Here is a 17,756-nt window from a genome sequence, read left to right as displayed (position 1 = left end):
TGCACTGTGGATTGTGCCAATATCAGTTGAACATTTTCCTCACAAGAAGGTTGGTAGCTCATCGAATAGGACTGATCATTTGATCAGTACCACTAACCTCAGCTGAAGTGCCATCAGAGACAGAGCATAGAAAACACGTTGAAATGTCATTTATCTCCCCTTGTTTCCAAATGTGGTTACTGCTGTCAAATTCTAGATTTTCCTTCCCCCTTTTTGGGAAAAAGAAATTCTGGCATGACATTTGCCAAAGAAATCTCAGTCCAGTAAATGAATTGGGGCAAGTGACCTAAGGAGAAATGGGTGTGTAATGCTCAAAAGGCCTAGATACAAAGGAATAAGTTCATAGACTGGGACCCGTTGCTGAGACCCATGTTTTTTTAACTGATTTAAGTTCTCTGAGGCAGGGGCTGCTGGTAGCACTTGGTTTGAGCACTAAGAGTGTAGCTCAGGTATCAATAAGGACAGAGAGGTTTATTCCCAGGGCACAGAGTAGTTTCTCCAAGCCAATTGACAGGGAGGACTAGGAAGACACCTGTGGTTCCTTGGAGCCCTCTGTTTGGGAATTAGGAAGACATGGGAAATGTTGGCTAAAGAGCTGAAGGTGTGTTTGGCTCTTAAATTTGTAACTCTCTTTTTTCCAACGTCCAGAAACTCTGATCACTGGAGAAGAAATGGGTTTAAACCTGGATAATAACCGAAGCCTTCCTTACTGCTCTAAATTGTTCCCAAAGGGATCCCGTGTGGAATTTCAAAACCGACCCTTACTGTTTCCCCCCTCCTCAGATTCTGTCAATTGTTGTGGTTGGAAACAACAGTGTCGAATTAATTAAGTGCTCCAGGTGATTCTCCCTGAGGCCAGAGTCAGTTGGCAAGGCTTCCCATTAATTTATGAGATTTGAGTGCAGGCTTTTGCTCAAGGAGAGGTAATGGAGTCTCCTCTACATGAGTGTGGGAGGATTAGGTCTGCGCAGGACACTGTTCCTATGCTGTAGCAGAATTTGTGGGTGTCTGTGGGAGTGGAAGCCACTGAAACTATACAAGGAAACTCAGAGGTTGGGCTCCAAGTACGTAGTCTCCGTTTCTGAAAAGTTCTGACACAAAAAGCTAGCAAGTTTGGTCCTCCTGCACTTCAAAGTTCTGCCTGCAAGTGAGCACTTTTCTGGTGAAGATGTTCTGTTGGTGCCTTTAAGGGCATTTTTTCCTGATGCATGTGTGATTTCTCCACAAATACCTTCTGAAAAAGAAATCTAGAGGACGAGGGGAAAGAAGAAGAAATGGCCAGCTCTCAGGTAAGCCTGGTGTTTCAGGTCTCAGGCTGTCATCTTTCCCCCCCTAAAATTCCATGCATTTAGAAACCGCAAATGTTGATTTCTCTGTGTTTGGTGTTTCTGCCTTATGTTTTCACTAAAGCTTTACAACCTTCTCAGGAACAATACTCAAGGTTACATCTTTAGAACTCTTCTCCCCTATAACCAGGAGACTTCTGTACATTCTCCAACCAGGCTTTCACTAGGACATCAACACTTGCCAGTTTAAATTGAAGTCCTGAAAGTATTGCAAACATTCCCTTTAGGACAGATCCAAAGGGGAAGTTGTTGAGTCCAAGATTCCTGTTGCTGATGGGGTCTGATGGTGGGATTTCAGTCAAGGAGAACCGTTCCCCCTTAGTTCCCTGTTTAGTACCTGTCTGTAGAGCAGGATTAAGAAAATGAAAAATACAAGGCCCCCAGTATCTTAGGAGTCCTCTTAAGCATATGGGAATCCTTCTGGAGACCTTTCTTTTGCCTTTCCCTCCCCTGGCTGCAGTGTCACTCTTCACAACCCCACTGTGGATCTTGGTGCCCACATGTCCTCTCTTTGTGTTATAATAAAACGACCTTTTTGGACCAAATACTAAATGCAAAAAAACAGAGAATGGATATGAGGCCTGAATTACTTGGAAAGTTAAAAAAGGAGGGGGAGGGGGAGGAGTATGGTTTGTAAAATATGAAAAAGATACTCTGTTTAAAATATACTAGACATACAGGACAGGGAAACAGCCGTCTAAATGTGGTGCTTCTCCCATTCAGATGGGGGCTTCCAAATATGGGTCACTGATCCTGTGGAAGCCGAGGGCATGTGTGGTGAAAAGAATTCACCTCTAGCAGAATAAGACATTAGATTTATGAATACACCTCAAGGGAGTGGTGGGAAGGACAGCAGAGGAGAGGCTCTTGCCTTGAGGCAGTGACTTGGGGCTGATTCTGCTGGGGGAAGATGAGTATGTATGGTGACTTTTGGAATTTGCCCTCATGTGGTAATTCTGCCTGGTTGTAAGTACCCATTTGTTAGTTAGGGCCTATAGACATTTTGAGGCAGGTCTCCTGCTGGGCCTGCCTCTCTTCAGCCAGGTGGGCCCTGTGGACTCCTCTACTACCTGGTGCTCAAGCCTGTTTGTCTCAAAGCAGCCTCTACTGAAAGTGTATGTGATTGAAGTTTGTATAAATCCACTGTATTCTCTCATAATTAGACTGACAATCAGATTCACTGTTTGGGGGCCAACAGAACACACCAGGGATCATGTATCCTTTGGTGTGTCTTAGGCACTGATAGCAATTTGTTTCCTTATACTTCATGTTCACTTCTTTAACTGGCCTGGTTCTCTCTGCCAGATCTCTCCCTTATAACGTTCATCCTCCCCCCCCCCACCCCCCGATCTTTGCTAAGGATCTTAGATTTACTGAGCGATGTGCAGAAGCCATCACATTTCAGCTGGAAACTTCTTTCTTCTGAGTTTCTCTTTGCTTGTAGTTTCTGGTGGGGAGAACTAAGGCAAAAGAAGTGTAGCTTCAATTAAATTTCCTTACACCTTGGAGCCCATTGATAAAGGAATATCATACTCTGCCTGTCTCAGGTATTTAATAAAAATTAAATATTAAGGTATGAAAGCAGCTATGATTTACTTGAGGAAGGGCATATCCTGTCATCGGGTTGCAAAGTGTAAGGAAATTTAATTAAAGCTACACGACTCTTGACTTTGTGTCCCTCATCATTGCCCCCCTTGAACAACATAGACCCTTACATCTTTAAGGTTGTTAAAGTGGAAGGTCTCTGCTTCTGTAACTTCTTCCTGATGAATCGGTTCCTACCTATGAGTGAAGATTAGTCAGTTGGGAATTTAGTAGGAGTTAGGAAGGTTAAGGCAGCTGTCTTTAGACTTGATAAAATGTGGGAGTTTCCTTGAGGAGAATGAATCATCTGTCCCCTTGAAGTTATGTCACTGAAAGAGTCTCATCACCAGGTGGAGAGAAAAAGAAAACAGCAAAATATGATAAAGTACAAAAAGAAAAAAAATGCCAAAGTAAATTTTTATTTTCCTCCACAGTCTTGTCACAGAAATACCCTTTTATTTACTGCCTTATATTTTCAGAAAATGAAAACAAGAATAAAAAAATTGACATATTTGTGTGTCTTGATCCTCAAATATAATAGAGTCATAGTGCAGCAGCTGGGGTTGTCACACACAGGAAGCTTGATTTCAGCCAATAAGGAGATCAGAGGGAATAACCTCCAAAGGAGAGACTCACAGAGTAAGGGGGTTGGGGCGATGATTTGCTTTTATTTATTTATTTATTTATTTATTTATTTATTTATTTTTTAATTTTTTTTTAATTTTTTTTTTGAGACAGAGAGAGACAGAGCATGAGCAGGGGAGGGGCAGGGAGAGAGGGACACACAGAATCCGAAGCGGGCTCCAGGCTCTGAGCTGTCAACACAGAGCCTGACGCGGGGCTCGAACCCACGGCCCAAGAGATCATGACCTGAGCCAAATTCGGACGCTCAACCGACTGAGCCACCCAGGCGCCCCTGATTTCCTTTTATTTAAGATTCGGGTGGACAATTAGGAAGTAGAGCCTTGTCATTTTACCTGAACTGGGCATAAGGTGGCACACGTACCTTAAGAGGACACTTCCATACATACGTTGTGTGTTACGCAAGGTTTGTTTTCCCCCTTGGGTGGAGATTTTGCTATTACAAGGAGGTCAAGGGAACTGTCCTCCCTGAGTTCACTCCATCATCCATCTGCATAGGGGTTAAGCTCAACGTGGCCTGCCCAAGCTCTTCCTTGGGGCGGTCATTCCATTTTGTTGAATGTTTTCTGTTTCCATGACAGGAGACTGTGTCCACAGGGTGTTTTGCCAGAAGTAGAAGAAAGAGGTTAAGTAAAATGAGGGAGTACGGTCATTGGGTACAAGCAGGTAAGCGGTGAACATCAGTTCTTATAGTCTAGCTGATGACATTCATTTCCCTTTCATCTTAGGTACCATTGTAAACACTGCCAATGGCCACTGGATGACTGTTGTATTTATTTCAGGGGCTCCTGACCTTCAGGGATGTGGCCATAGAATTCTCTCAGGAGGAATGGGGATGCTTGAACCACAGTCAGCGGGAGCTGCACAGGGATGTGATGTTAGAGACCTATGGACACCTCCTCTTCTTGGGTGAGGATATCTCCTTCTAGATTTCCCAAACCCAGCAAGGGTTTTGTTCAGTCCTTTGAAGACTGTCTCTTGGAAGCTTCTTCTTTGTATGACTGGGATTCAGATCCCTGCAGCAAGGGAAGGAAATGGGGATTTGTAGATGTAGAGAAATATCTTCATGATGTTTCCTTTTCAGCTTCAGCCTCCCTTTTTTAACATGCCATCATCATTTCTGTAGATTGATGGCAATTCTAAACATTGAGTGGCAAAAGACGGTATGGCCCACATCTTAAACTCCAACTTTTACTGCTTATTGTATTGGTAGTATTTGGAAGGCTGGTCATGATGTGAATATTTGAAACTCCTCCTGCATGTTGTAAAGGGGCTCTTTCTTGCACAAGAGTGTTTGAGAAATCATTTTTTAGAATTCTTCAATGTCCTCTCTTGTCGGCTGAGTACAATACTGAGTTGAAAGGTAGAATCTCCAGCAGTATTGCTATTCCTTTCTTCTGATAAACAGGTCTCATTGTGTCAAAACCAGACCTGGTCATCGTTTTGGAGCAAGAGGAGGAGCTGTGGGGTGTGAAGAGAAAGGAGACAGTAGCCTCACACTCAGGTAGGTGGGAGTGAAGCACATGACACACGTGAGGTCCAAATGTGAAGGAGGAAGATAGATCTTAAAATGTTGTTCAGGTAGCTCTCCTTGAATGGAGTTTCATTTGTGAAGCCTAGTTTGATGTCTTTCCCTCTCACAGAGGGACATCTGTTCTCTAACACATCATGCTCCTTGATTCTCCAAGGATTCTCCTTCAGCTCCAGTGAAGGTCTACCACATCCCCGGTGAGGACCTCCATAATCCTAGAGCTTCTCCATTGCTGTGAGAGCCCTAGAGGATCTCTCTGTATTTCTGAGGAACTCTATGCTAAGCCATTTCTGAATTCTGTTTTGCTTCTTGTGACAAGTGTGTCAAGGTAGTAGTGGGCATATTGGGTTTTGATGCAGAAATGTGGGGAACATTGGAGACAGAGATCACATGTTTTCTGGCTTATGCTTTCCAAAGTTCCAGAGGATTTTATCTTAATTGTACACAATTGAGGCTCAGTAATTTCATGAGATCACAGAACACCTCCCTCAAATGAGAAAATCGAATCCTTTATTTCACACCAAAATTTCACTTGTCTTTGTATTAACCAACATTTGAAATTTGCACTCTGTGTGTTCTATTGCTCAATGATGAAATAATTTAACACATCTCTGTGTCTCCTAGCATGTTTCCATGTTAATGCCATAAAGCAGCTATAACATTTAGAAGTTAGATCTCACAGCCTATAATAAAGTCTCAATGGTTACCTTATTTCCTAGTAATTGCATCATTTTATACTTTTTTTAGTAGGAAGTTCCTGTGACTTTTTCATAAGTGTTTGTACTTTGAAATAATTTGTATATGAGACACATCTCGAAATTTTTTGAATCAAAAGTTCTATATGATATGGGTATGTGCCATATAAGACATGAGTTAGTGGATGCCTGAATGGCTCAGTCAATTGGGCATTGGAATTTGGCTCAGTTCATGATCTCACAGTTGGGGAATTAGAGCCTAGCATGGGCTGTCTGCTGTCCTTGTGGAGCCTGCTCTAGATCACCTGTCCCTTCTCCCTTTGCCCCTCCTTTGCCCGTGTGCTCTCTCTCTCAATAATAAATAAACATTTAAAGAAGAAATTCCATATAAAAAAAGGATTGTTCACACAAAAAAATTGTTCATAAATGTAATTTTACTTCAGAAAAAAATTAATCACAAGATTATTCTTCTACTTTGTCAGAATGTATCTGAATTTCATCCCAAATATTGATTTGTTTATAAAGTGATTGTCAGGATATTTTCCAACTTTGACAGTGTTTGTTGATTTAGAAAGGAAAGTTTTGTGCTAGTCAGCTTGGTTCTAAACAATGGATTATACCCTTACACTCTGTGTAAGAGGAGGAATATATTAAGAAAATAATACATTTTTAATGGGTTTTAAGTGCTTATTTGTAAAATTTTTCGTTAAAGCATTTTATGCTTGATATAAAAAAAATACCTTTCCTGTTTTACTGTCAATGAAGACATGCCAACAATCCAAATGCTCCTTTTTCATGGGTACGTAGTCGCAGTTTAAATTACAGTTATATAGTAGGTTTCCTTTGAAAGGATTAATCTATTTTTTTTATATGTAGACTGCGGTTAAATTTTGTCTTATTCTGGTTTTGCATTCTATAATAATGTACTTTCTTTTGTATGGGACTTTCCCCACGAGGTGGTTGTGGTTTCATTTACCTGTGTATCTTGTTACAGGATGACAATGTTCATCTAGTGCATTTTAAGACAATGTGAGTTTAAGTCAATTATGAATCAACCAGGCCCCTTACCAATAAATTTATGTATGTATTTCTTGGTATAAATATGACCCATACATACTTTGGGACTCATCTTCTTTCCTTCCTTGGTTAGTGGTCAGTAAATGTTTTATCATGTCTAGGTGAATTGTCATAATAATAGACAACTAATGTCTTGGTGAGTCATCATAACAGATAAATAATTTCATCATGTATTTATTGGTGACCTTATATTCTTCTTGCGTGAGAGAATTACTTTTGTGCATTGAAAGTCATTTTTCAACATTCTATACCTGCAGGGTGCCTGGGTGACTCAATCTATTAAGGATCTGAGTCTTGATTTTGGCTCAGGTCATGAACTCAGGGTCATGAGATTGAGTCCCTTGTTAGGCTATGAGCTAAGAATGGAACGTGCTTCGGATTCTCTCTCTCTCTCTCTCTCTCTCTCTCGCTTCCTCCCTCCCTCTCTCGTTCTGCCCTTCCCCTGCTCTCTCTCTCTCATGTATGTATGTGTGTATATTTACACACACACACACATATTCTGTACCTCTGTATCAAATTTAGATTTTTTTTATCCTTATTTGTGGTCTTATACTCATGACATGCTTTGGTACCATTCTCTTCAACTTTTCCAACTTCTGTAGTATTTTCTCTGTGGTTACATAGAGATTACATAAAACATGTATACAAACACATTTTAAACTGATATTCTCAATTGCATACAAAATTATTCTACATATCACCTCCACCCCTGCACCCACCTTAAATTACTGATAATACAATTTCTGTCTTTTAATATGTACTTACCTAGATTGATGATTTTTGTACTGTTTTTTTTTTTTAATTTGTTTATTTAGAGACAATCGGCAGGGAAGGGGCAGAGATAGGTGGGGATAGAGGATCAGAAGTAGGCTCTGTGCTGACAAAACAGAACCTGATGTGGGGCTCAAACTCATAACCTGTGAGATCATGACCTGAGCTGAAGTCTGTTGCTTACCATACTGAACCACCCAGGCACCGCTGATTTTTTATACTCATTGAAAAAGATACTGTAGCAGAAACTAAAGTGACTTGTGCTCGCTCATTACAACATGACAGATTTGTGTATTTTTTATAAATTTTTAATGAGTTTTTATTTTTGAGACAAAGACAGAGATTGCAAATGGGGGAGAGGCAGAGAGACAGAGACACAGAATCCGAAGCAGACTCCACGCTCTGACTGTCAGCACAGAACCCAAAGTGGGGGCAAAACTCATGGACCTTGAGATCCTGACCTGAGCCAAAGTCAGTCACTTAACCAACTGAGTCGCCCAGGCTCCCCAATTGTATAAATTTTTACATTTAGCAGAGGGCTTTATGTTCTCATGTGTTTTTAGTTATTGTTTAGAATCCTATTATTTCAACCTGAAGGACCTCCTTTAATGTGTCTTGTAGGAGAGGTCTACTTGGAAACGTAGAGGGGTTCTTACTTGGGAAAGTCTCCATTTCTACATTCATGAAAAACAGTTTGGACAGGTAGGGTATTCTTAGTGGATATGTTTTGAACTTTCAATACCTGAATACATGGGCCTGTGCGCTTCTTCCTATAAGATCTGCTAATCATCCCACTGAGCTTACAGGAGCTCTCTTGGACGAGATGAGTGGCTTTTGCCATGCTGGTTCAAATTTCTCTTCTCGCCTGTGAGTTTTGATAGGCTAATTATAAGGTGTCACCGTGTTCACGTCTTGACATTTACCCTACTATGAATTCACTGCGCTTGTTACATTTGTCTCTTCTTTCCACATACAAGACTTGAGCTCTTCATATCAATGCTCTTCCCCTTTCCCTCCCCTCTCCTCAGGGGTTCCCTTAATATACATATTGGATGGCTCTTGGTGTCCCATGAGTCCCTAGACCCTGTCCTTTGATTCTTAGCAGGTAATTGAACACAAGAGTACTTTAGGTTGTCTGATTCTTTCTTTTACTTGATGAAGTCTGTTGTTGGCCCCTTAGTGTATTTTTAAATTCAGCAATTGTACTCTTCATCTCTCAATTTCTTGTTCATTGTTGGTGATATGTTCTGTTTCCTTGGCTTTACATTTTGGTCATGAATAGTTTTCCTGCTATCATTTAGATACCTACCTATTTTTCTTCTTCCTCCATGAGCATTTTTATGACGGTTATTTTGAATTCCTTGTCAGTCAATTAATAGTGCTTGATTAATTTAGGGCCACTTTTGGAGATGTATTTTGTTCCTCCAATTGGAACACAAAATCCTATTTCTTTGTATCCTTTTATACCTTTGGTTGACAATTGGGAATTAAAAAGCAAAGAAACAAAAACCCACGAAAACAATGGAAACAAAACAAAACAGAAAAGTGAAAATAACAGCCTCTGGGCCCAGGATTATGGACTTGGTTTGTACAGAGGAACACAAAAATACAGTAATTCTAGGTACAGTGACACATGTTCTGGGCATTTGTCATGTCTGAATTTCTGTAACTGCTAAAGTTAAAAAGTGTAGTTACTCTTTGGAGACCGTGATACCTTCCCCTCTTGTTGTTCAGCTCTGTAGTCTCTCCAGTGTTTGAACAAATGCTCACCTTTTGTCTGAGCACCCACCATAGTGTATCCAGAGGGTGCTCTCATTCCTTCTGCTTCCCATGCTGTGCATGACAGAAACAAGTCCCTCAAGACAGCAAAGAAACCAGATCGTTGAACATACATTTGTTTCTCTCCTCGACAGAGGGAAGACTTTTGTCACTGTGTTGCCATGGAGTGTCAGGCAGCTCTCATGGAGAGTGGGCATCTGTTGTAGGCAAGTGTCCTAAACGTTCTTTGTCTTTTCACTGTGACTCTTCTTCCTTTGTACTTGCCTGGGTGTGCTGTATTCTCCTGATGTGCTTCTGGAGTCCTGAAAAAGTCCTTTGGTCTATTTGTGTCTCCAAGAAGGAGCAAAGTTCTGGTGCTTCCTATTTCTTCATTCTACTGATGTCCTATCATGGATATTACTTTTGCACATTAGCATACTTACATATATGCAATGTAGTAAGTGTGATGACTTCTTTTGTATCTTTTAGTTGTGTCTTCCCGTAACACCCTAGGCTTGTTGGCCGACAACCAAGAAGAGTCCTTTGGTACAGTGATATGGGAAAAAGTAGACACTCTGGCCCTGAGTATTTAAACTTAAGGGATAATGGGGAAGGTGATGGGGTGTAGGGAAATGCAGAATGTTTACTATGATGGATATAACCAAACGGGCACAATTACTGGTAATGAAATGCTACTGCTAGAAGAGATCAAGGATAAAAAACCTTCTGGGGAAAACCTCACCTTAACTCATTATGTTTGGAGAACAATGTCTTTGGAGCAAAAGTCAAAAATCCAGTTTTTAAAGATACATATTCTCTGGAAGGACATTTGGAAATTCTGAAAAGTCACCTAGCCCATACTGAAAGTATTCCAAATATAAAGTTGGATTAACCACTCACTGAAACAATTCTGTGAGTTAGACATTTGAAAAGGGAGATAAAAATTCTAAATGTGATTGATTTGAGAAGTCCTGCTTGGAGGTCTCATTATTTTTCCACCAACACGTAATCCCGCTGTTCCCAAGGCTCTGATTTTGATAAACACAGGAGGGTTTTACCCAAACATCACTGTTCAATAGTTATAATACAACACTTGATTTGGAGCAACTATTTATGTGTGTGTTGTTACAAAGGCCTTTTGTTGAGGACTCTAGCTTCCGTAATTACTGAGGTGTTTATAGTGGAGACAGAAGTTACAAAAGCAATGAGTGGGGGAAAACATGAATTGAGGGTGAAATGCTAATAAGCATGAGAGAACTCCATCTCCAGAGAACCAGTATAAAAGTAAGAAATGTGAGAAAGTCTTCTATGTAAGCTCGAATCTTCTTGTACATCATTATATCCGGACTAGAGAGAAGACTTAAAAATGTAGAGATCCTGAGGACCCTGATAACTTAGAGATGTAATTTTGTGGTAGAGTTTTTTCTTACAGTCTAATTAATTACTAAGCACTAAGCAGTATCCTTTAAATTATGATAGTTGCATGCCTACATGGATTAAAACACTGCAAAAAGAATTTTTAAAAATGTAGTAACTCTGGGACCGCTTTTATCTAGTCTTCAAAACTCACTCAACAGCAGAGATTTCATAATGGGAAGAAATCTAACAAATTTATACAATGAGGCAAAGTCCTTACCACTCAAAACTTACAACCTAAGGAGATACATATTGGGGAGAAGGCTAAATAAAAATATTTAAATATGAGCAAAATTGTTAAGCCCAACTACAAACTTTCTGAACCTCAGGGAGAGCACACTGAATGAAACCCTACAAATACAAAGGATGTGGTGAAGCGTTTAGTTTGTAAGCAAAACTATTCAACATGAGATAATATGTCCTGGGGAGATGACTTACAAATGTCAAGAATATTGGCAGTCTTGACCTGAATTGAACCCTTACTTAACATCAGAGAAAATATACTGGACAGGAACCCTAGAAATGTAATGAATGAGGAAGGATGTTTGGTTTTAACATACACTTCAGTAAATACCAGTGTCTTTATAAAGCGTAAACACTTTACAGATGTAGACGTTTGGCAAACTATGGAATGAAAAGGCAAATCTAAGAAAGTCAGAATTCACAGCAGGAAGCAATAAGTCAATACTACTTTTCACACATGATCCTAAATCAGAGTGTTTATTTAGAGGAAAACCCAAAGTTTAAACACCAAGAACACTTACATCAGTGTGAGCGTATGGGGCCCTAACCAACCGCCCCCCCCCGCCCCACGATGGAAAATCTGTGGGTACCTCTTGAGTCTCCAGAGCTTAAAACCATACCTACTTTTCCATGAAAATAGCTTAGTGTTGACCTGAAGCCTTACATAGAACATTGCCAGTGAACCATCCCATTCATTTCTTTGTTGTCCATATTATAAATGGTATTGTTATAATTAAGTAAGCTTTAGAAAACAAAAGATTAAGGAACCTATAATGAAAACATATTTACAGTAGTTCATTGGATTTATATTTAAAATAATCTCTGTCTAAACGGATGCACACTGTTTAGACCCATGTTCTTGAATGTTCAGCTATATTTTGAAGATGCCTGAAAGGATCAAGGGGTAATGGATATCTGGAGAAGGATAATTATTCTCTTTTTTTCTATTGACCATATCTGAGGTGTTGTTTTTTTTTTGCATGTCATATTTTATTAATTTTAAAAAAATTTTTTTAATGTTTATTTACTTTTGAGACAGAGAGAAACAGAGCGTGAGCAGGGGAGGGGCAGAGAGAGAAAGGGAGGCACAGAATCTGAAGCAGGCTCCAGGCTCGGAGCTGTCAGCACAGAGCCAGATGTAGGGCTTGAACTCACAAATGGCAAGATCATGACCGAGGCCGAAGTCGGAGGCTCAACTGACTGAGCCACCCAGGCGCCCCTGCATGGCATATTTTATTAGTTTTACTCATAGATCATCTCATGCTATGGCTTTATTGTTTATGTCATGCAAACTGATTTGACTGTTGTCTCACAGACACGAGGGGCTCTTTTATGATGGGAAATTCATGCTGACCTATACTTACTTGGAAGATTAAGAACACTGTTAGGGACCCGAGAAGATGGCAGCGTAGGAGGATGCTGGGCACACCGCGCGTCCTGCTGATCACTTAGATTCCACCTACACCTGCCTAAATAACCCAGAAAACTGCCAGAAAACTAGCAGAATGGAGTCTCCGGAGCCAAGCGCAGACAAGAGGCCGAGGGAAGAGGGTAGGAAGGGCGGAAAGGCAGTGCGCGCTCCACAGACTATCAGAACGGAGCCGGGGTGGAGGGGCGGCCCACCGGCCAAGCAGAGCCCCCAAGTCTGGCTTGCAAAAGCGGAGGGGCCGGACGGAGTGTGTTCTGACAGCAAGCGGGACTTGACATCTGGAAGGTTATAAGCTAACAGCTCTGCTGAGAGAACGGGAGGGCTGGAGGACAACGGGAGGGAGAGTTGTTGAGCCCCAGATGACAGAGCTCAGCTTGGTGGGGAACAAAGGAGCTCGCCAGCACCATCTCCCTCGCCCATCCCCCAGCCAAAATCCCCAAGGGAACCAGTTCCTGCCAGGGAACTTGCTTGCACCTCGCAAACACCCAATGCTGTGCTTCTGCAGATCCATCCCTCCAGCGGGTCTGACTCCCTCCCGGTGCCACAGGACCCCTCCCTAAGCAGAACTCCGAGGAAAAGCGAGCTAAGCCTGCCCCTCCCGCCCCTGTGCACCTTGCCCATCCACCCCAGCTAATACGCCAGATCCCCAGCACCACAAGCCTGGCAATGTGCGTACAAGTAGCCCAGACGGGCCATGCCACCCCACAGTGAATCCCACCCCTAGGAGAGGGGAAGAGAAGGCACACACCAGTCTGACTGTGGCCCCAGTGGTGGGCTGGGGGCAGACATCAGGTATGACTGCGGCCCCGCCCACCAACGCAAGTTATTCAAGACAGCACAGGGGAAGTGCCCTGCAGTCCTGCACCACTCCAGGGACTATCCAAAATGACGAAATGGAAGAATTCCCCTCAGAAAAACGTCCAGGAAATAACAACAGCTAACGAACTGATCAAAAATGATTTAAACAATATAACAAAGTGAATTTAGAATAATAGTCATAAAATTAATCACTGGGCTTGAAAACAGTATAAAGGACAGCAGAGAATCTATTGCTACAGAGATCTAGGTACTAAGGAACAGCCAGGAGGAGCTAAAAAAATGCTATCAATGAGCTGCAAAATAAAACGGAGACAACTATGGCTCAGATTGAAGAGGCAGAGGAGAGAACAGGTGAACTAGAAGATAAAATTATGGAAAAAGAAGAAGCTGAGAAAAAGAGAGATAAAAAAATCCAGGAGTATGAGGGGAAAATCAGAGAACTAAGTGATGCACTAAAGAGAAATAATATACGCATAATTGGTATTCCAGAGGAGGAAGAGAGAGGGAAAGGTGCTGAAGGTGTACTTGAAGAAATAATAGCTGAGAACTTCCCTGATCTTGGGAAGGAAAAAGGCATTGAAATCCAAGAGGAACAGAGAACTCCCTTTAGACGTAACTTGAATCGATCTTCTGCACTACATATCATAGTGAAACTGGCAAAATACAAGGTTAAAGAGAAAATTCTGAAAGCAGCTAGGGATAAACGTGCCCTCACATATAAAGGGAGACCTATAAGACTCGTGACTGATCTCTCTACTGAAACTTGGCAGGCCAGAAAGGAATGGCAGGAAATCTTCAATGTGATGAACAGAAAAAAATATGCAGCCGAGAATCCTTTATCCGGCAAGTCTGTCATTGAGAATAGGAGAGATAAAGTTCTTCCCAAACAAACAAAAACTGAAGGAATTCGTCACCACTAAACCAGCCCTACAAGAGATCCTAAGGGGGATCCTGTGAGACAAAGTACCAGAGACATTGCTACAAGCATGAAACCTATGGACATCACAATGACTCTAAACCCATATCTTTCTATAATAACACTGAATGTAAATGGACTAAATGTGCCAACCAAAAGACATAGGATATCAGAATGGATAAAAAAACAAGACCCATCTATTTGCTGTCTACAAGAGACTCATTTTAGACCTGAGGACACCTTTAGATTGAGAGTGAGGGGATGGAGAACTATTTATCATGCCACTAGCCATACTTATATCAGACAAACTAGACATTAAGTTAAAGGCTGTAACAAGAGATGAAGAAGGGCATTATATAATAATCACAGGGTCTACCCATCAGGAAGAGCTAACAATTATAAATGTCTAAGCACCGAATACAGGAGCCCCCGTATATATAAAACAATTACAAACATAAGCAACCTTATTGATAAGAATGTGGTAATTGTAGGGGACTTTAACACTCCACTTACAGAAATGAATAGATCATCTAGACACATAGTCAATAAAGAAACAAGGGCCCTGAATGATACATAGGATCAGAGGGACTTGACAGATATATTTAGAACTCTGCATCCCAAAGCAACAGAATATACTTTTTTCTCGAGTGCACATGGAACATTCTCCAAGATAGATCACATACTGGGTCACAAAACAGCCCTTCATAAGTATACAAGAATTGAAATCATACCATGCATACTCTCAGACCCCAATGCTATGAAGCTTGAAATCAACCACAGGAAAAAGTCTGGAAAACCTCCAAAAGCATGGAGGTTAAAGAACACCCTACTAAAGAATGAATGGGTCAACCAAGAAATTAGAGAAGAAATTTAAAAATATATGGAAACATATATGAACATGAAACAAATACATGAGAATGAAACTACAACAATCCAAATGCTTTGGGATGCAGCGAAGGCAGTCCTGAGAGGAAAATACATTGCAATCCAGGCCTATCTCAAGAAACAAGAAAAATCCCAAATACAAAATCTAACAGCACACCTAAAGGAAATAGAAGGAGAAGAGCAAAGACAGCCTAAATCCAGCAGAAGAAGAGAAATATTCAAGATCAGAGCAGAAATAAACAATATAGAATCTAAAAAAACTGTAGAGCAGATCAATGAATCCAAGAATTGGTTTTTTGAAAAAATAAACAAAATTGATAAACCTCTAGCCAGGCTTCTCAAAAAGAAAAGGGAGATGACCCAAATAGATAAAATCATGAATGAAAATGGAATTATTACAACCAACCCCTCAGAGATACAAACAATTATCAGGGAATACTATGAAAAATTATATGCCAACAAACTGGACAACCTGGAAGAAATGGACAAATTCCTAAGCACCCACACACTTCCAAAACTCAAACAGGAAGAAATAGAAAGCTTGAACAGACCCATAACCAGCAAAGAAATTGAATCAGTCATCAAAAATCTCCCAACAAGTAAGAGTCCAGGACCAGATGGCTTCAAAGGGGAGTTCTACCAGACGTTTAAAGCAGAGATAATACCTATCCTTCTCAGCTATTCCAAAAAATAGAAAGGGAAGGAAAACTTCCAGACTCATTCTATGAAGCCAGTGTTACTTTGATTCCTAAACCAGACAGAGACCCAGTAAAAAAAGAGAACTACAAACCAATATCCCTGATGAATATGGATGCAAAAATTCTCAATAAGATACTAGCAAATCTAATTCAACAGCATATAAAAAGAATTATTCACCATGGTCAAGCCGAATTCATTCCTGGGCTGCAGGGCTGGTTCAACATTCACAAATCAATAAACATGATACATCACATTAATAAAAGAAAAGAACCATATGTTCCTGTCAATAGATGAAGAAAAGGCCTTTGACAAAATTTAGCACCCTTTCTTAATAAAAACCCTCAAGAAAGTCGGGATAGAAGGAACATACTTAAACATCATAAAAGCCATTTATGAAAAGCCCACAGCTAACATCATCCTCAATGGGGAAAAACTGAGAGCTTTCCCCCTGAGATCAGGAACACGACAGGGATGTCCACTCTCACCGCTGTTGTTTAACATAGTGTTGGAAGTTCTAGCATCAGCAATCAGACAACAAAAGGAAATCAAAGGCATCAAAATTGGCAAAGATGAAGTTAACCTTTCACTTTTTGCAGATGACATGATATTATACATGGAAAATCCGATAGACTCCATGAATTTAGCAAAGTTGCAGGATACAAAATCAATGTACAGAAATCAGTTGCATTCTTATACACTAACAATGAAGCAACAGAAAGACAAATAAAGAAACTGATCCCATTCACAATTGCACCAAGAAGCATAAAATACCTAGGAATAAATCTAACCAAAGATGTAAAAGATCTGTATGCTGAAAACTATAGAAAGCTTATGAAGGTAATTGAAGAAGATATAAAGAAATGGAAAGACATTCCCTGATCATGGATTGGAAGAATAAATATTGTCAAAATGTCAATACTACCCAAAGCTATCTACACATTCAATGCACTCCCAATCAAAATTGCACCAGCATTCTTCTCGAAGCTAGAACAAGCAATCCTAAAATTCATATGGAACCACAAAAGGCCCCGAATAGCCAAAGTAATTTTGAAGAAGAAGACCAAAGCAGGAGGCATCACAATCCCAGACTTTAGCCTCTACTACAAAGCTGTCATCATCAAGACAGCATGGTATTGGCACAAAAACAGACACATAGGCCAATGGAATAGAATAGAAACCCCAGAACTAGACCCACAAACGTATGGCCAACTCATCTTTGACAAAGCAGGAAAGAACATCCAATGGAAAAAAGACAGTCTCTTTAACAAATGGTACTGGGAGAACTGGACAACAACATGCAGAAGATTGAAACTAGACCACTTTCTCACACCATTCACAAAAATAAACTCAAAATGGATAAAGGACCTGAATGTGAGACAGGCAACCATCAAAACCCTAGAGGAGAAAGCAGGAAAAGACCTCTCTGACCTCAGCTGTAGCAATTACTTACTTGACACATCCCCAAAGGCAAGGGAATTAAAAGCTAAAATGAACTACTGGGACCTTATGAAGATAAGAAGCTTCTGCATAGCAAAGGAAACAACCAACAAAACTAAAAGGCAACCAACAGAATGGGAAAAGATATTTGCAAATGACATATCGGACAAAGGGCTAGTATCCAAAATCTATAAAGTGCTCACCAAACTCCACACCCAAAAAACAAATAATCCAGTGAGTAAATGGGCAGAAAACTTGAATAGACACTTCTCTAAAGAAGACATCCGGATGGCCAACAGGCACATGAAAAGATGCTCAACGTCGCTCCTCATCAGGGAAACACAAATCAAAACCACACAGAGATATCACCTCACACCAGTCAGAGTGGCCAAAATGAACAAATCAGGAGACTATAGATGCTGGAGAGGATGTGGAGAAATGGAAACCCTCTTGCACTGTTGGTGGGAATGCAAATTGGTGCAGCCACACTGGAATACAGTGTGGAGGT

At 40.7% G+C, this 17,756-nt stretch overlaps 1 protein-coding gene across 1 annotated transcript in view; it reads left to right on the top strand.

Moving 5' to 3' along the window:
• Nucleotides 1–1,274: 1,274 nt before the first annotated feature.
• The window catches only part of LOC102954756 (putative protein ZNF720), an 84,295-nt gene continuing 67,813 nt past the window's right edge, over nucleotides 1,275–17,756 (top strand). The window contains exons 1-3 of the mRNA XM_042969997.1: nucleotides 1,275–1,289; nucleotides 4,355–4,481; nucleotides 4,981–5,076. Of these exons, the coding sequence (XP_042825931.1) occupies nucleotides 1,275–1,289; nucleotides 4,355–4,481; nucleotides 4,981–5,076 (238 nt within the window). The remainder of the gene's footprint in view (nucleotides 1,290–4,354; nucleotides 4,482–4,980; nucleotides 5,077–17,756) is intronic.

The sequence above is a fragment of the Panthera tigris genome, chromosome E2, assembly GCF_018350195.1.
Source record: "Panthera tigris isolate Pti1 chromosome E2, P.tigris_Pti1_mat1.1, whole genome shotgun sequence".
NCBI lineage: Eukaryota > Metazoa > Chordata > Mammalia > Carnivora > Felidae > Panthera > Panthera tigris.
This window is presented reverse-complemented; position numbering and strand designations above follow the sequence as displayed.